At 40.9% G+C, this 17,606-nt stretch overlaps 1 protein-coding gene across 1 annotated transcript in view; it reads left to right on the forward strand.

The window, feature by feature from the left end:
• SV2C (synaptic vesicle glycoprotein 2C) overlaps window positions 1-17,606 on the forward strand; it is a 183,195-nt gene that overhangs the window by 146,355 nt on the left and 19,234 nt on the right. The window contains exons 7-12 of the mRNA XM_019728142.3: window positions 2,381-2,491; window positions 2,941-3,029; window positions 6,012-6,176; window positions 9,459-9,592; window positions 11,431-11,634; window positions 12,106-12,265. Of these exons, the coding sequence (XP_019583701.3) occupies window positions 2,381-2,491; window positions 2,941-3,029; window positions 6,012-6,176; window positions 9,459-9,592; window positions 11,431-11,634; window positions 12,106-12,265 (863 nt within the window). The remainder of the gene's footprint in view (window positions 1-2,380; window positions 2,492-2,940; window positions 3,030-6,011; window positions 6,177-9,458; window positions 9,593-11,430; window positions 11,635-12,105; window positions 12,266-17,606) is intronic.

Raw genomic sequence — 17,606 nt, forward strand, 5'->3', positions numbered from 1 at the left:
CCATACTGCCTAAAGCAATATACAGATTCAACACAATTCCTATCAAACTATCAAGGACATTTTTCACAGAAGTAGAACATACAATCCTAAAATTTATATGGGACCATAAAAGACCCCGGACAGCCTCGGCAATCTTGAGAAATAAGAACAAAGTGGGAAGTATAACGATACCTGACATCAAATTATACTAAAAGGCTACAGTAATCAAAACAGCCTGATACTGGCATAAAAACAGACACATAGATCAATGGAACAGAATAGCGAACCCAGAAGTAAATCCATGCCTGTATGGTCATTTAATCTATGAAAATGGAAGCAAGAATTTATGGTGGGGTAAAGACACAGTCTATTCAATAAATGGTGCTGGGAAACCTGAACAGACACATGCAAAAAAATGAAGCTGGACCGCCTCCTTACACCGCATACAAGAATAAATTCAAAATGGATTAAAGACTTAAATGTAAGATCTGAAACCATAAAATACCTAGAAGAAAATATAGGAAGAAACTTTACATGTATTACCCGGAGTAAGATTTTTACTGATATATCCCTTTGGGCAAGGGAAGTAAGAGAAAAAATAAACATGTGGGATTACATCAGACTAAAAAGTTTTTTCACAGCAAAGGAAACCATCCATAAAACAAAAAGGGATCCTACTGAATGGGAGAAGATATTTGCCAATGATGTATACAATAAGGGGTTAATAACCCAAATTTACAAAATTTATACCAGGTATAATTTGAAAGATATCGAGGGTCCCCAACTCACCTCTGTCAAAAGCCAGCCTTGGTACCTGGATTTTCACAATAGAAGTGCCGCCTTGGATCTTGGCAGAATCTCCACTTAAAAAAATTTTTTCAAAAGTTATCTCTGGCGGGGGTAAAATGTGTGCACATTTCTATGTCCTCTCTCAGATGTATTAAAAGCAGATAAATGGTGACTAACAGAGAAAGAAACACAAAACACTACTTCAAAGGGACATGTGCATCCACATGATCATTGCAGCATTATTTACAGTGGCCAAGATGTGGAGGCAGCCTGGATGTCCATCCAGGGATAAATGGAAAAGAAAAGGTGGTACATATGTGCAATGGAATATTACTCAGCCATAAAAAAGAATGAAATCTTGCCACCTGCAACAACATGTATGGACCTCAAGGGCATTATGCTGAGTGGAGTAAGTCAGACAGAGAAAGGCAAATGCCATATGATTTCACTTCTGTATGTAATCTAAAGAACAAAATAAATGCACAAACAAAACAAAAACAAACTCATAGAGACAACATTTTGATGGTTACCAGATGGGAGTGGGGTTGGAGGGGATGGGTGAGAAAGGGGGAGGGATTAAGAAATACAAATTGGTAATTACAAAATAGTCATGAGGCTGTAAAGTATAGCATAAGGAATATAGTAAATAATATTGAATAACTATGTATGGTGTCAAATGGGTACTAGGTTTATCAGTGTGATCACTTCGTAAGTTGCATAAGTATCTAATTACTATATTATACACCTGAAACTAATACAATACTGTATAAAAAATTAAATTAAAAAATAAATGAAAAAAAAATTTTTAATGCAGGTAAATGTTGACTTACAGGGTAAGAAGGGACAGGTCCACAAAGGAACCACTCTTTTTTTTTTTTCCTTTTCAGGCTTTATTCTCTGTGTTGAAAGCATTGCTTCTCCTGACTTTTGCTTCTTTTCCTTAGCAAAAGGAGGCTAACTAAAGTTATAGATCTAGCTTTTCATGCTGAACCTCCATCATTTATTCCCCTTCTAGGGCTGAAGAATCAATGTTGATGCTTGCAATTGAAGCTCATTCACTTGACCTTGCTCCATGGTCACCTGTGGGTGTTTGCTGACCAGTTACTGTGAATTAGGCTGTGGGAGAAGGAAGAGGGGGGTCACAGTGACGCTCCAAGAATTAAAGTTTGATGGGAAAACTTTAAGAAATATGTTTAGAGACCAATTCATCAGATAAGTAGATTCCAAAGAAAAGTATGTGCAATCTTTGCTTTAGTCCCAGCAAAATAATTCTTAATTCAGAAGCTAAGCTATCTAGATATTTTATATGCTAATGTGTACCTTTGTAGTAATGATTAAGAGAAGGGCATTTTGGTTTCATATTATTCCATTACTAGTTGCTCTTCCCCCATTTCTCTGTGGTATTCCCTCCCATTCAGTCTTTATTCAGCTCTTTTAGGTACCATTTGGGTCTGCATACTTATGCCGGTGGTCTCACATATAGAAAGCGTGAATATCAAACACCTGCTTCGTTTTTGTCGGCGTCAGCTTTTGCTTCTTTAAAAACAGGTGGTAAGCCTGAACTGAGCAACTTCAGAGAACTCATCACTTTGCCCGCTGTTGCTCTTTACAGGTAAACAGAATCAAAACCCCAAAACAAATAGATGAGCTGATTGAAATTGAAAGTGACACAGGAACATGGTACAGGAGGTGTTTTGTTCGGATCCGCACAGAACTGTATGGAGTAAGTAACAAGCCTGCCCTAATATGTTGGCCAACTTGTTGCATGTGAGGTTAGTCAGAAGCAGGGTTGACGAGACCAGTTCCATGAACAGGGTTCTTCCTCTTTCTGCCCAGGACACCTGACTCCTGGAGCAGGACGAGGTAATAGGAGCCCCTTGGGACCATCAGGTAGCCAAGACATTCCATCGGTGGAAAGAGAAGGTGTTGGGCAGAGCCTTGGCAGTGTCGGGGTGCACTGAAGCCTTGAGTTATTTTGACCATTGGCTTCCAGGAAGCTGATAAATGAAAATTCCAGTGTTTGGTTTCCTAGAGCCTTTAGCTTTTACATTTTAAGCTCAAGTGAATCCAGTGCAAAGAAAACTCAACTTTTAAATAATTTATTGGAGAGCGTTGGGGAGTGGAGTTGACTAGATAGCTGCATAAGTAAACTAACTTTCTAATATTTCACAGATTTGGCTGACTTTTATGAGATGTTTCAACTACCCAGTCAGGGAAAATACAATAAAGCTTACAATTGTTTGGTTCACCCTGTCCTTTGGGTAAGTGATATTTACATTCTTGGTGAGTGAAATCTTAAATTTCCACACTGTAACTCCCAGTTGTGCTGTTTCTTTTCTTATGCTGCTTGATGCTATAAACTTTTAAGAAATAATTGTTTTCAGCTTAGATTTGCTAACAATTGTGGGTTTTAGAAACCAATCTTTTTACCTATCTTCTCATAAAGCTGGGGTAGCAAAACCAATAGTGTTTGGAAAGCCCAATAAGACCTTGGGTGGTTTCTCCCCCATGACTTTTCCGCTCTCCTCTCCTCATTTGCTTCCCCAGCCACACCAGCCTCTTTGGTCTTCCTTAAACTACGAGAACCATTCCAATCTCAGGCATTTGCACTACCCCAGACATGGCCTGGCTCATTCGCTCATCTCCTTTGAGTCTTTCCTCAGATTTCACCTTCTCAATGACACCTTCCCTGAGTACCTTTTTTATATTGCAGCCCCTCAGCATTCCCTATCCCCTTCTCAGCTTTACGTTTCCCCCATGGCACTTTCCATCTTCTATATATGAAAATATGTCTTCTCCCTCTGAAAGCTCTGTGAAACCAGGGATTTAAAACTCTTTTGGTCACTGATATGGGTCCCTGGCACATAATAGGTACTCAATAAACAGTTGTTGTCGAATGAATAAAACCATCATCTATATGTTCTAAGAAAAGAGGAGGTAGGGGGAAAAATTCAAATTTTTATTTGCTAGTAGTTGACATATCACTTTAGAATGTAAGTATACAAACTCTATTTTTGCCTAATTTGCTGTTTTAAGAAGGCAATTAGATAATATACTACACTTTCAGTCAATAGGACCTTTGCCTGGTACATAGAGCTCAACATGTATGCTGCAAGTTCCATGCCTTAACATCCCTAAATTAAACCAGGCGAGTAACCAAAGATGACCAATCTTTCCCAGTGCTGTGGGGTGTGATAAAGAGACAGACAAGGAAAGTGAGGGTCAGGATACCTAGCATCTCATTCTGCTGTGTGACTTGGGGGCATTGCTAAGTTTCAGTTCCTCATTGCTAAGTTGAAAGCATTGGTTTAGAATATGTAAAGTAACTCTCACTCATTTCTAGAAAACCCAATTATCTATGAAGGAAGAGAAGGATTAAAATTAACCTGTAGTAAGTGCCTGCTATGTGCTAAACACTAGGCTAGGAGCAAAGATAAGCAAGATGAAAGTGCTACTCTCAAGATGTGAAGTTACATGATAATTATCTGGCTTGTTTATTTTCTTTAATAATTTATTATTGACCACACTTGAAGCTTTATGATTTCCTTACTGATATCCCTGAAACTTCAAACAATGCCTAATATTTAGTGGATAGTGAATAAATGAAAACTTAGCTGAAACTCCTCCATGTCATTGATTATGGACGTTCCAGAGTAGCGTGCTTCCTCATGGTTGCTATTTTTAAAGTGTTTGCCCCATGTGTATGACTAGAGAGCAATGCAATAGATGCTGCATTCCTGATCCTTTGTTATCCAGTGGCCACCACTCACACCTCCGCGGTAATTAATTCATCATCTCTGAAGAGAAGGGGTTGGAATCTTGAGGCAAAGATGTTTCAGGGATCCTGATGACGATGATGATAAAAAAAATTACACATGCTGTTTTTTGAGCATTCTCTACATGCTAGGTGCTTTGTGTCCCATTTAATCTGACCAACCTCCCAGGCAGGTGGATACTATAACCATTGTAGTGTTAGAGATGGGGTAACTGAGGCTTAGATGACTTGCTCAACATCACACCGCTGGTAAGGGGCAAGGCCAGGATTCGAACCTGGCACGTCTCCCTGCAACAGCTATGCTCATAACCATTTCTTTCTCTGTGTAACTAAGTATAACTGGGGATAAGCTACAGCTATGGCCTTCAAACTTGGGTGTACATCAGAGGAATCATGGAAGACTCCACCCCAGAATTTCTGATCTGGTAGGCCTGGATGGGGCCTGAGAGTTTGCATTTCTAACAAGTTCTCAGGAGATGCTGGTTCTGCTGGTCCAGGGACCCCTCTTTGGGAGCCACTACTTTAGAGCAGTACTGTCCATTAGAAATATAATATGAGCCACACGTGTTATTTTACATTTTCTGGCAGCCGCACTAAAAATAATAAATAAATAAAAAGACACAGGTGAGATTAATTTTAATAATGTATTTTACTTGAATCATTATGTCCAAAATATTATTTCAACATTTAATCCATATAAAAGTGATTAATAACTTATTTTACATTCTTATTTTTATTAGTCTTCAAATCTGATATTTTATACTAACAGTACTTCTCCGTTCGGACTAGCCACATGTCAACTGCTTGGTAGCCATGTGTGGTGACTGGCTGCTGGGCTGAAATGCACAGCAACATGACTCGCCTGTTACCTATTAAAATGCCACATGAGAGACCAAGAGGCAGAAAGTGGAAATAACCTGGATTTTCAGATAATGACCTGAGTGCCCTTTTCCCAGCCTTGCACCACTTTGAGAAATGGGGCTCTACCCCCAGGCTAGCAGTAGAAGAGTAGTGTAGGATTCAAGAAAGATTCTTCATTCGTAAAAGAGGTCATTCTTTAAGGGCTCTCATGGTTTTTGGACACCAGGAGTTTGTACCACCAGACGGGGAGATGGGGCTCCTACATGAAACTCTGGTGATGAGAAAAACATCAGGGCCCGGATGCCAGGTAGGGATACAGGATGGGATTCTTGTGAAGGTCTCTTCCCCAAGGAAGTGTTCAGGAAGGGAATGACATACCTGCAGGTCTCCAGGTAACCCCAGGTCATCTCTCTAGCTCGATTTTTGCAGACTTTAATTGTGGTGGGAGGAGAGCCGTGCAGATTAGTGTTTGATGATTTATAATGTTACAGGGAGCCAGTCATAATCAGAGTGTTTCTCCGTGGGAGCCACTCACTACCTCTCTGAAAATGTTATTGCCTGTGGTGTGCTAGCACCTTTACAAATTCACATTTCTTTGTCTTTGCAGGTACTATGGATTATCTGTTTGGTTCCCTGATGTCATTAAACATCTGCAATCCGACGAATATGCACTACTAATTAGAACTGTGCCAAGAGAGAAATATGCAAATTTCAGTATTAACTTTACAATGGAAAATCAAATTCATACTGGAATGGAATACTACAATGGCAGGTCCAGAAAGTTTGAAATATCTTAATATGTTATCTATTTGCAAAAACTTACTAGCCTTCACTGCACTGAAACATGCATAGTTGATTTTGCTTTGTTTTTTACTTGTACATTTAGTCATTTCCGGGCTGAATGTGAATACTTCCAAATGGGCATTAAAGAAAAGGCACACGTGTATCAGTTACTTCACTTAAAACTACTCCTGAAACTGAGCTGCTTCACATTTATTAAGTAACAGAATTAACTGGTATGAAAAGAAAATTTAGACTCTGGAGAGATATGAAAATAAGTTAATGAAGAGAAGAGTGAAGAGTATGAGAAAAAAAGATGGATTAAAAGGTTATTTAGTTCAGAGAAGAAATCTAAAGTATAATTTTATGTCTGCATTCTATTCCTGAAAATGGGACCACTTTTCAGAGTTCCTACTTTCTTCATGATGCTGAATCAGGAATTGAAGTTAAATTGTATCAGGAAGAATTCCAATTAGAGACTAGGAAGGCTTTCCCAAAATACGGAATAAGTTAGCCAAGGGCGTTTTTGAATATAGAATCTGGAATGCCTCTGGATGAGGACAGAGAACTGGCTCAGGAAGGTGATTCTGGTTCATTTTTCCAAAGAGGCAACGGGATGGACAGAGTCATTATTTATATCCATTGTTTGTTGTCTGAGCAAATAATCATTGGTATGAGTTCCTGATGCTTTGCATCATTCTTAGGAAATTGTCCCAATTTCAAAAGTGATAAAAGTAAGAACCTAAAATAATTGAACAAACTTTCCTAGAGCAAAAAACCAGTTTGGAAAGATGAAAAATAATTCTGTGGGATGTTTATGGTTTGTGATGAAAAGGAGAATTCCCAACTAGGAGAAAATTGTTTGGATTGACAGTTCAGTGAGGGGCCTAATCCTTAATGCCAGCCATACAGAATCACCTTCACTCTCCTATGTAAAATCCCGACTCAAAGCTGCCCTTGTTTTTCTGCAGAACCCTTAAAGGCAAGTGCTCTGTGATTCTAGGGTGAAAATTTACTTCACTTATTTAAAAAAATATTGTTACCCCATTAGAAATTTCTGATACATGTTTATATTTATAGTCACATTTTTAGTACTATTTGTTAAAGTTGTAAGCTCGATATTCAATCATGACTAAGAATTTTTTACATTAGCAATAAAATGATTAATAGGTTTAATAATATTAAAGTCCTTATAAAATATACATTTATTTTAGCAGGTGATAGAATTTATTTTCTTTCAGGGAAATTTGAAATGCCACTCAGTAGTTCATTTTTCAAGCAGTAGCTTTCCTGTTCAACATAGAAAATGGCAACTCTTTATGCACTGATATGGAACAACCTCCAAGATAGACTACCAGGAGGCAAAGCAAGTTGTAGACAGTGTGTCTCATTTGCTAGCACTCTCTATGTAGAATGCTCCCGGAAGAACACCCGGGAAACTGACAACAGTGGTTATCTCTGGGCAAAAGGACTGGGTGGCTTGAGGATGGGTCGGAAAAGACTTACTTTTTCCTTTTCCAACATGTTGAATTTCGTACCATTTGTACGCTGTGGTATATATTATCAATTCAAAAAATAAATAAAATTGTTTCCCCTTTCAGTTCCATTTCAGAAAATTGATCATTTTAAAATGGACCATTATTTACCCTCCTTTATTGGGTAAATTTATAGTTTAAATGATTTTACTCTGGACCCCTGGAGCAGGGGGTTGAAATAAGATTATTTTTTAAGCTGGTTGGTCTGTGAGGCCACAGTGCACTTTGAATCAACAAATGCAATCAGTCCTTAGGGTGAGGACAATTTTGAAAGTATGACTCAGTCATTACCGAGTGCTTTAGGTCAGTCAGCTCACTTGCCTAGGCAGATCAGTCCCTTCCTGCCCCTAATAAGTGTGGCATTTGATATAAAAACTTCTTCCTCAGTTGAATAGGCATCTTCCAGTGACTGGCTAAGTATAGTCATAGTTTCTTAATAAATTACTGAGATACATTGATGAATATTTATCCGTTTCTCCTGGGAGTCCTTATCAACACAGATCTGAATCATGGACTCCTAAAATGTTAGGATCATTGTGACTTATAATTTTTACCACCTAGAGTTCCCCCTGCACCCAAAACTGTATATGAGCAAGTTTCATGATTCTACACATTTCCAAAAATAAGCAGAGCTGTCCTCATTCTACTTGGTTCAGGGACTACCTGTTAGCTCTGAAAGAGAAGTGTCCTTGGAATGAGTGTGACCTATGAGCTTCTTGACCCCTGAATCAATCCTTCCTCATGTAAACGAAAAGTTCTCGCATACCCTCTTCAGAATAATCCCTATGCTAGAATGAAGAAGCCTTGGGTTTTCAGCTTAGGAAACAGACTTTCATTAAAAGTGTGCATGGAGGGCCGGCCCAGTGGCTCAGGCGGTTAGAGCTCCATGCTCCTAACTCCGAAGGCTGCCAGTTCGATTCCCACATGGGCCAGTGGACTCTCAACCACAAGGTTGCCAGTTCGACTCCTCGAGTCCCGCAAGGGATGGTGAGCAGCGCCCCCTGCAACTAAGATTGAACACGGCACCTTGAGCTGAGCTGCCACTGAGCTCCAGGATGGCTCAGTTGGTTGGAGTGCGTCCTCTCAACCACAAGGTTGCCAGTTCAATTCCTCTGAGTCCCGCAAGGGATGGTGGGCTGTGCCCCCTGAAACTAGCAACGGCAACTGGACCTGGAGCTGAGCTGCGCCCTCCACAACTAAGATTGAAAGGACAACAACTTGACTTGGAAAAAAGTCCTGGAAATACACACTGTTCCCCAATAAAGCCCTGTTCCCCTTCCCCAATAAAATCTTAAAAAAAAAAAAAAAAAGTATACAGGGAAGTACATCCTCAAGTTAGAATCTTCAAATAGAGATTTTTCTAATAAAGTCATATATGTGAAGGAGCAAGAGGATGGATTGAAAAATAATTAATAGCCACAGGTAATCTCCAAACTCTCTACCTGCAATTTCATACCCCAAAACAACCTTTTACCAACATTGCAAGAAGCCAAGTGAAGTTATCTTGAATGCCATCTCTTCTTCTGATAGAAAATAATATTGGTGAGCAATGAATAGCCAAAGTACAGGCTGCATGAGGGGAAAAAGGTAAAGCAAAGAACTTAGAAAATCCGGAAACCAATGTTTTTTATAATTAAGAGCATTCACAGAGGGGCATCACGTCTCTAAACCTGTTTGACTTAACTTCGAATCCTGATGGACAATCATTGATATTAATTTTTTGTGTGTGTGTTGGGCAGATTCCTCGGGGTCAAGTTCAAATCTGTAACTTTCAAAGATTCAGTTTTTAAGGCCTGCACCTTTGAGGATGTAACTTCTGTCAACACATACTTCAAGAACTGCACTTTTATTGATACTGTTTTTGACAACACAGGTAGGTGTGTTCCTTAGCCCTCTTCAGAGGGCCCAGCTCTTGGCAGAAATGTGACACCTATGTGACAGTGTGGGCAGAGGCTCATGGGGGAAGTGGAGATTAAAGTATAAATTAACGGATTCCCTAGGTCAGGTTGGATCAAAGTTAAGTATGTATTGTTTGTCTTTGTTATATTTAATGCAGGTAGGACTTGCTGAAGTTCAAAGTTGAGAATGTAATGGTTTGGTGAATAATTTCTAAAGCAAAGAATTAACCTGTAATTTATTTGTTTTGATAATCCTGGTTTCCAAATCCAGTGTTTGCTTCAGTCAGCATGCCTGAACTAAAGTCAACAGAAATGGAGAACATAGGGCTTTGCTTAATTAGATATCTTTTATTTTTTTAGCCCAATCCATTTAATGGAGTCTGGAAAACTGCCCAGGGAAGGAAGCAGAAACAAACATCAACTAAGCACCTACTATATGGTCCCTACTCTAGATCATTAAGATATTTATCACAATAGCTGAAGCTTAGATAAATTAAGTAATTTGGCTATAATCATAGAACTAGTAACAACTGACATTCGAACCCAAGTTTATCTGATTTCAAAGCCCATGCTTCCCCACCCCCACACATTGGTCTGTCTGTCCTGGAAGAATCCAGAATAACAGCCCAACATTGGCAGAAGTATCAGCACAAACCTGTTGCCAGACCTGCCTTTTTGGTGCTCAGACAGGAACCAGCTCTGCCCATCTCCAAATGAGAATGGAGTCAGGTGTCTTTGGGTTTTTTTTTGTTTTGTTTTTGTTTTTTTTAACAGTGCTATCACTGTCTTCTAACTCATTCAACCTCAGCTGACCAGCTTTTTAGGCAGGTCTTGATCACAAGGACGATAAGAGTTTTGATTCTCACCACCTTTTGGCAGATCCCATTCTCTGCAATCCCTTCTTGGATAGATACAAGTTCAAGAAAAAATCAGCAGTGACTGCTAGTGAGCTTCAAATGAGGCTGACTCTTGTTCCTTGGTGTGGTCCTCCACTTGGACCTCAAATTATAACTCCAGGCTCAAGGACCCAAGGAAAGTCCTGTTCCTTTTCTGTGTCTCATAGTCCCATAAAATGGCAATAATAAGGCTGATTCATGCATATTTTGAAACCAATTGTTTTTGTAATTGTAGTATGGAAGCTATCAGTACGATAATAATATGGTCCTTATATAACATGATAATTAGAACAAACTAATATAATAACGGAGTAAACGAGTAATTAATTAGCAACGGCCAACCATAAGAAATTGGAAGATAACTGGACTCTTAATTTAGTCCTTTTTCAATCCCTTCATTCAGCTACAGTCATCCCTCAGTATTCGAGGGGGATTGGTTCCAGGACCCCCGTGGGTACCAATATCCATGAATTCTCCAGTCCCTTCTATAAAATGGCACAGTATTTGCATAACCTACGTACATTCTCCCATAGACTTTAAATCATCTCTCGATTACTTGTAATACCGAATACAATGTAAATACCTTATAAACAGTTGTTAATACTGTATTGTTTGGGGAATAACAAGAAAAAAGTCCATGCATGTTCAGTACAGATGCAACCATTGTATGGGCCTAACTATATAATACACAGCAGCGGCAACATACCTTTTGTTTCCCAAGTATTTTCAATCCACAAACGCGGAATCCACAGGTAAGGAGGGCCAACCCTGCACTTTGGCCAGACAAAGACACTCAAAATCAAACCAGCCCAGGCCTTGAAACAATCTTATGTTTGTAAACTGAATTCACAATAGGCTTTCTTACGCTGACACACAACTATTAAGAGCTTAATGAGTTATCTTTCTTATGTTCACAGATTTTGAGCAATATAAATTCATTGACAGCGAATTTCAGAACTGCTCCTTTTTTCACAATAAAACGGGATGCCAGATTACCTTTGACGATGACTACAGTGCCTACTGGATTTATTTTGTCAACTTTCTGGGCACATTGGCAGTATTGCCAGGGAACATTGTGTCTGCTCTCCTGATGGACAGAATAGGGCGCTTAACGATGCTAGGTATGTGCTTGGTTTCATGTAAAATAAAAGAGTTGCCCCTGCACTCTAGAGGGAACCTATTTCCCTCTGCACCCCCTACCTCCTTAGGGATTTGCATCCCACAGAGATGAGAGAGAAATAAATCCCTTAAGACATTTCATTAGGACTACAGTTTAGTGAAAATTATGTCTAATTCCATTGGAGCAGCTTCCATGAGTTCACAGACTGGAAAACTAATTACGTGTGACTAATGTATATTTTTCCACTTAAGTAGCTGAGTAATTGATGATGTGCATTTCATGCTTGCTGTGTTCAGAAGGCAGTTAGAGAGGCAGACCTTTCATCCAGGTGTGCGTACTCATACTTTGCCAAGCCCAGTCTACAGCTTCCCCTTGGGATTCAGTGTTGCTGTGAGTCCTTGAAGACCCCTAGGGTCCTTGCTCTACCAAGGGGACAGGAAACATCCCAGTGTTTTGTCTGCTTTGTTGGCAGGTGGCTCTATGGTGCTTTCAGGGATCAGCTGTTTCTTCCTTTGGTTTGGCACCAGCGAATCCATGATGATAGGTATGCTGTGTCTGTACAATGGATTGACCATCTCAGCCTGGAACTCTCTCGATGTGGTCACTGTTGAGCTGTACCCCACAGACCGGAGGTATGTTGAAATGGGCCTCTAGGAAGAGGCCCTCTGTGCCTGCCCCACAGGACCACTGAAAAGTCATAAGAAACAAACCAAATTGTCATGTCCCCAAGAAAATGAAAATCCAAAAACTATCTGGCTTATGAAGTTGTAGATTCCACTTGTATCTCTTAAAAGGAAAATGTAGGGGAATATAATTGCTAGCAGGAGTTAATAGAGCAGTGAGACAGTAAAGGAATGTAATTTTGTCTATGATTTAGTTTGCTGACCAGCAGTATAAGGAAGCTGTAATGAGATGGTGAGGGGTGGGACCGAATAGCCTCTCTTGGCCCACATTTTGAGCCCCTAATTAGTCCTGAGGGGATCCTTTCCTTATGTCGGCAAGTAGCTGCATGAGCTCTGCATTAAATAACTGCAAAGAGGTCTCTAGAATGTATCTCTTGACCTTCCTGGTCTGTTGGAGGAAAGCCCAGCACTTTTCCAGTTACCAAAAAAAAGTAAGAAAATTACGCATCTACTCCCGAAATGGAAACACTGAGACTTTGGACTGGGAGGCCGGGCTTTGGGATAGGGCTTCAGCAGCTGAATAATTAAAAGAATAGAAGTCCTGTTTTGCTGTTTGACATGAGTGAAGACAAATGGCTCTGCTCTCTTTCATTCCATGTATGCTTTGTCACCATGAAAGCCCTCTCTGCTGGAGGATGGAGTCGGTATTGTCTGGACCTTGAAATGGAGGAGGGTTTTCTAGGACTAAGCAGAGACATTTGGGATATCAATTTTCAACTGATCCTGAGTCCCTGCTTTTGTTTATTGGCCCCAGTGGGGTTCATTCTCTACACGTCCCGACTCTCTAACTTATATTTCTTCTTCATGAACATCTATTACTGAGCTTACAGCAACCCTACAGCCGTCTTTCTGCAGAAAATCTGAAACTCTTACAAATGTCTGTTTATCAAATATTCTCATCCAGATTCGCAGTAACCTCCCATTGAATACTTAGGATCTGAAAGAAATCATACACCCCATGTATGCATCTCCTTCATCCGTTCCTCGAACAGTAATTCTCTTTTTGGGGCAAGCTCCCGGGGTAGGTGCCAGGGGCATTGGGATGAGGGTGCAGCCAGAAACAAGATTAAGACTGTGCAGCTTTCATTGAGCTTTATTTCATCAACCTCTCATCCAGCAAACAGGGCCCAGGTGTAGATTAAATGATACATTGTTAAATGTACATTGTGAATATTAAAGCAAGGCTATGTCATAACCTGCTACCTTTTTGTTATACATCGTAAGAGTTTGATTCTATATTAGATGAATCAGATGCTTATCCCTCTGCCATAGGAATGGAAGGGTGAGTATTCTGCTGCAGCAAAAAGCTGGCTTAAAAAAAAAAAAAACAAATTGGGCAGTCAGAAATGTGAAATGTCAACTAAGATAAACACAGAAATTGCTATTTGTGTAAGCTCAGGTCTTCAGAGAAGCAGAGGACAAGGTGGGATTAAACATGCACAGATTTTTTTAGAGGAAGTGTCTGTGTGAGAGACAATGAGAAGGGAGGTAGGTGAAGTCTGGGAGAGCCCAGTGCAAGCCGGAGCCCCAGTGAAGAAGCGAGGATGGATGGTTGGGTGGAAGCATCCCAGACCAGCAGTCTAGGGAAGGTTTGGCAAGGCTGCGGCAGGGGAAGGAGAAGGGTGGCAATGTCAGCCTCAGAGGAGTCCTGCGTGTCCAAGGAACCCAATTGTAATATTCCTGTCATGTTCAGTTATGGGAACAGCAAGACGTGATGATGAACTTCAGAGCACAGTAGCCAGGGCAGTGACTGGGAGATCTGCAAGGTGCATTCTCATGCGGCCACACTGTTGCTGGCTGACGGTCTCCAGCACTGAAGCAGGTGTCACCAGATAATGTGCAGGATGTCGCTTCCTCCAGTGATTCAGAGATAACTTGTCCTTCAGAGCAATAGTGCCAGGCCCAGGTGATTAGCTAGTACCACCTACTCTGTTTCAGGCTAAAACCTTCTCTTCCATTTCTGCCAGGTTGCTCTGGGTCATGTTAGGAGGTTCTGATCTCTGGTTCTGCTGTTAGAGGAAAACGCCAACTATAGTGTGTGCAAATACCCTGTGCTGCTTCCCCGTGGATGGAGGTAGCATAGAAGATGTCTTGATGAAAATTCTGGTTAGAGGCTGTAATTTTTCATAATAGAACTTCAGCACTGCCATCTCCTTGCCCAGTTTCTAGAATCTCTCCTCAGTGATCAGAATCGGACACTCTGATTCCAGGACCCAAGCTATAAAGTAGCCTCTTGTATCATTGAACAGCCAATTCCTTTCAAGGTCCCAGTCAAAATGATTACGTTTGGGGACTGTAGTTTAAGCTATAGTCTAAGCGCTATGAAAGTTATAACACTTGAAAGTCACATTTGTCAACCACATTACAGATTTTACCTTTAGTGTTCTGCCTTTGACTTTTAATAGTGGTCACATTTCCTGTGAGAACACCAGTGCGGGCAGGACATTGCCTGTTACAGTTCTCCTTGCTCTCCATGCAGAATCTACACCCACCCCCACCGCCAAGTGTGCAGAGGGCTCTAGGACCCCCTCAGAGAAGCTGCTCTGCCTCTGCCCTTCACATGGTTAACCTAAAAATAAAAGGCCAAAGTCAGAGGCAACAAGCATTTATTTGAGATAAAAAAGAACAGCTATTATGGAAGCACAGATTCAGGCAGAAACTCAAGTAGTGTTCCATAAGGAAACAAAGGCAAGGGGTATGTTTGAGAAAGGGAAGGGATAATTACATCAATAGAAGGAGGGCATTTCTATAGGTGCAGAGAAGCTATACTAAATAGGGACGCTAATTCTAAACAATGTTTTTAATTTCACCAATCCAGGAGTCACAATATCTGCTTTCTTGTTACCTGTGCGAACAGTTCTTTGGGACACGATACTGCTTTAGGCTCAGTCCAAAGGTTATTTTGCCCTGTTTTAACATTTCAGAGGTTTGAGGCATAAGACCTGCAAGGCGTTTCCTCTGGGATGGCAGCTCTGACTCCATTTTAAAGTGGCTCCTTTATATATATATTTTTAACAATATAAAAATTGAGTACTTCTGTTATCAGAGAGCAGGTCCTTGTTGTTAAGACAGGGGCTTGTAATGGTGGCACTATATAGCTTCTATTTTGAGATTTGGATCTCTGTATAATTTGATTTAACAAGTGTAATTCAGCTTGGGATTTTTTGAAAGCTTTTCTTTCTCCACTTCCCTTCTGCCAGATCTTAATGATTCTGCTTCCTGTACATTTACTATGCAGGCCAGTTTCAGTGTTTCTATTTACTTCAGCCCAGGGCTGGCCCTGTGACTTGAGAGAGGTTTTACATTTGTATGGGATCCACTCCTGGCTCCAACTTAAATGTACAAAACATATGCAAAGGTTGCGATAACCAGCTTCACTGCACCTTCCCCCACCTTAATGAACAAGCCAAACTCCATAGAAAATCTCATTTTTGACTGGACTCAGACTGAGAGGTAGAAGCTCTCAGACAGGACAGACTGCGTCTTTTGGGAATCTGTTCCTGGTGTTTTTCTTTGGCCTCCTTCATTGTCTTGGCCAAAAGTTTAGCAGGAAGATCGCTTGAACCCAGGAGTTCTGGGCTGTAGTGTGCTACGCCGATCATGCGTCCGCACTAAGTTCAGCATCAATATGGTGCCAAAGCGGGGGACCACCAGGTTGCCTAAATCGGGGAGATAAATATTCCTGGTCTCACTGATAGTACTGTGCTTCACTGCCTGGGGCTCAAAAGAGCGAGCAGAATCTGCCAAAGTTTCAATCTCTCTAAAGATGATGTCCTCCAGTATGTTGTGAGAAAGCCCCTAAACAAAGACGGTAAGAAAAGCTTTCAAAAAGTCCCAAGCTAAATTACACTTGTTAAATCAAATTATACCGGAGATCCAAATCTCAAAATAGAAGCTATCTAGTCCCACCGTTACAATCCCCTGTCTTAAGACTTGTGTCATCACAGGAAGGCATTCTAGGATGTACAAATCGTAATCCACAGAAACCAAGCCAAGCAAGCCAAGGATGTATTTTAAAAAAAGAAAATAGTACCATACACTCTCAAGATGTGAGAGGAGGCAGGCTAGGAAAAAGGGCAACTGCCCCAAAAAACAAAGTAATTTAGGATTATATTTGAATGTGGGCGGGAAATATTCTTGGGTGGGTCGCAGACGTTCACAGGGCGGGTCTCCGCTGACCACTCCTACCCATGGGGAGATGGGATTCCCTGGTAGGAACTGTCAGGGTAACTCGGGGTGGCGATTTCTCCCTGCCTGCAATGCTAGTAGTGTTACAATCTATTACAGTAAGCTGCAGCTGCACCTTTTCTTAAGAATGATCTCATCCCCTCTTTTGTTTCCCCACACTTCCTTCTTCCCTTCCTCCCCCTTCTCTCCCCAGGCCCTGTGCTTTCTGCCTACGGTAACATTTCTTCACACTTCTTTCTCTGCTGTGCAATCAAGAGGCAGAGAACCTGTGTCTCTGCTAAATCTACACAGTCCAGACATTTGCTTTGCTCCTCTTCATCCTGATTTGCCCTCTTTTATTCTGATTTCATTGATTTTGTGTCTTTTATAAGCTACCCTAAATTGTTTTATTAAGAGGCAGGTAAATTTGAAATTAAAATTATATGTACTGATTGAGCAGCACTTGTCTATATCTAAAAAAGGAAATAAAACAACAGCTGCAAACACTTTGTAAGGGAAAGCTCTGTTTTTTTCCCTTTACTCGCAACCCGTCACTTCTGGACACCAAATGGGTGTCTTATAGATTTAACTCAATTCTGAGTTACCTGGAGAGAGCATCAGATCCCACAGGTTAAGGGCTCAGTCCCATAAGACTGCCCCCACTTCAGACTCTAATCTCATGTCAGGTTACCCCCTGGACTTCTGACCAACCGGCTATAAATTAGAGTTCCCTGACCCCCTTTTCAGGCTCAGTAATTTGCTAGAGTGGTTCACAGAACTCAGGGAAATATTTATTTATGTTTACCAATTTTTTCTGAAAGGGTGTAGCTCAGGAATAGCCAGATAGAAGAGATACATGCGGTGCAGTGTAGGAGAAGGGGCACGGAGCTTCCATACTCTGTGCGGGTGTATCACCCTCCCAGCACCTCCACATACTCATCACCCTGGAAGTTCATCAGATCTCATTGTTCAAGAGTTTTTATAGAGCTGAATCTCCTGCCACACCCCACTCCTTCCCAGAGATTAGGAGCTGAAAGTTCCAACTTTGGTCTTCCTGGTCACCAGTCCCATCCTCAGCTAGCTAGGGACCACACCCTAAGTCACCTCATTAGCAGAAACTCAA

Source organism: Rhinolophus sinicus, chromosome 3 (assembly GCF_057876585.1).
Source record: "Rhinolophus sinicus isolate RSI-liver-muscle chromosome 3, RSI-T2T, whole genome shotgun sequence".
Classification (NCBI taxonomy): Eukaryota; Metazoa; Chordata; class Mammalia; order Chiroptera; family Rhinolophidae; genus Rhinolophus; species Rhinolophus sinicus.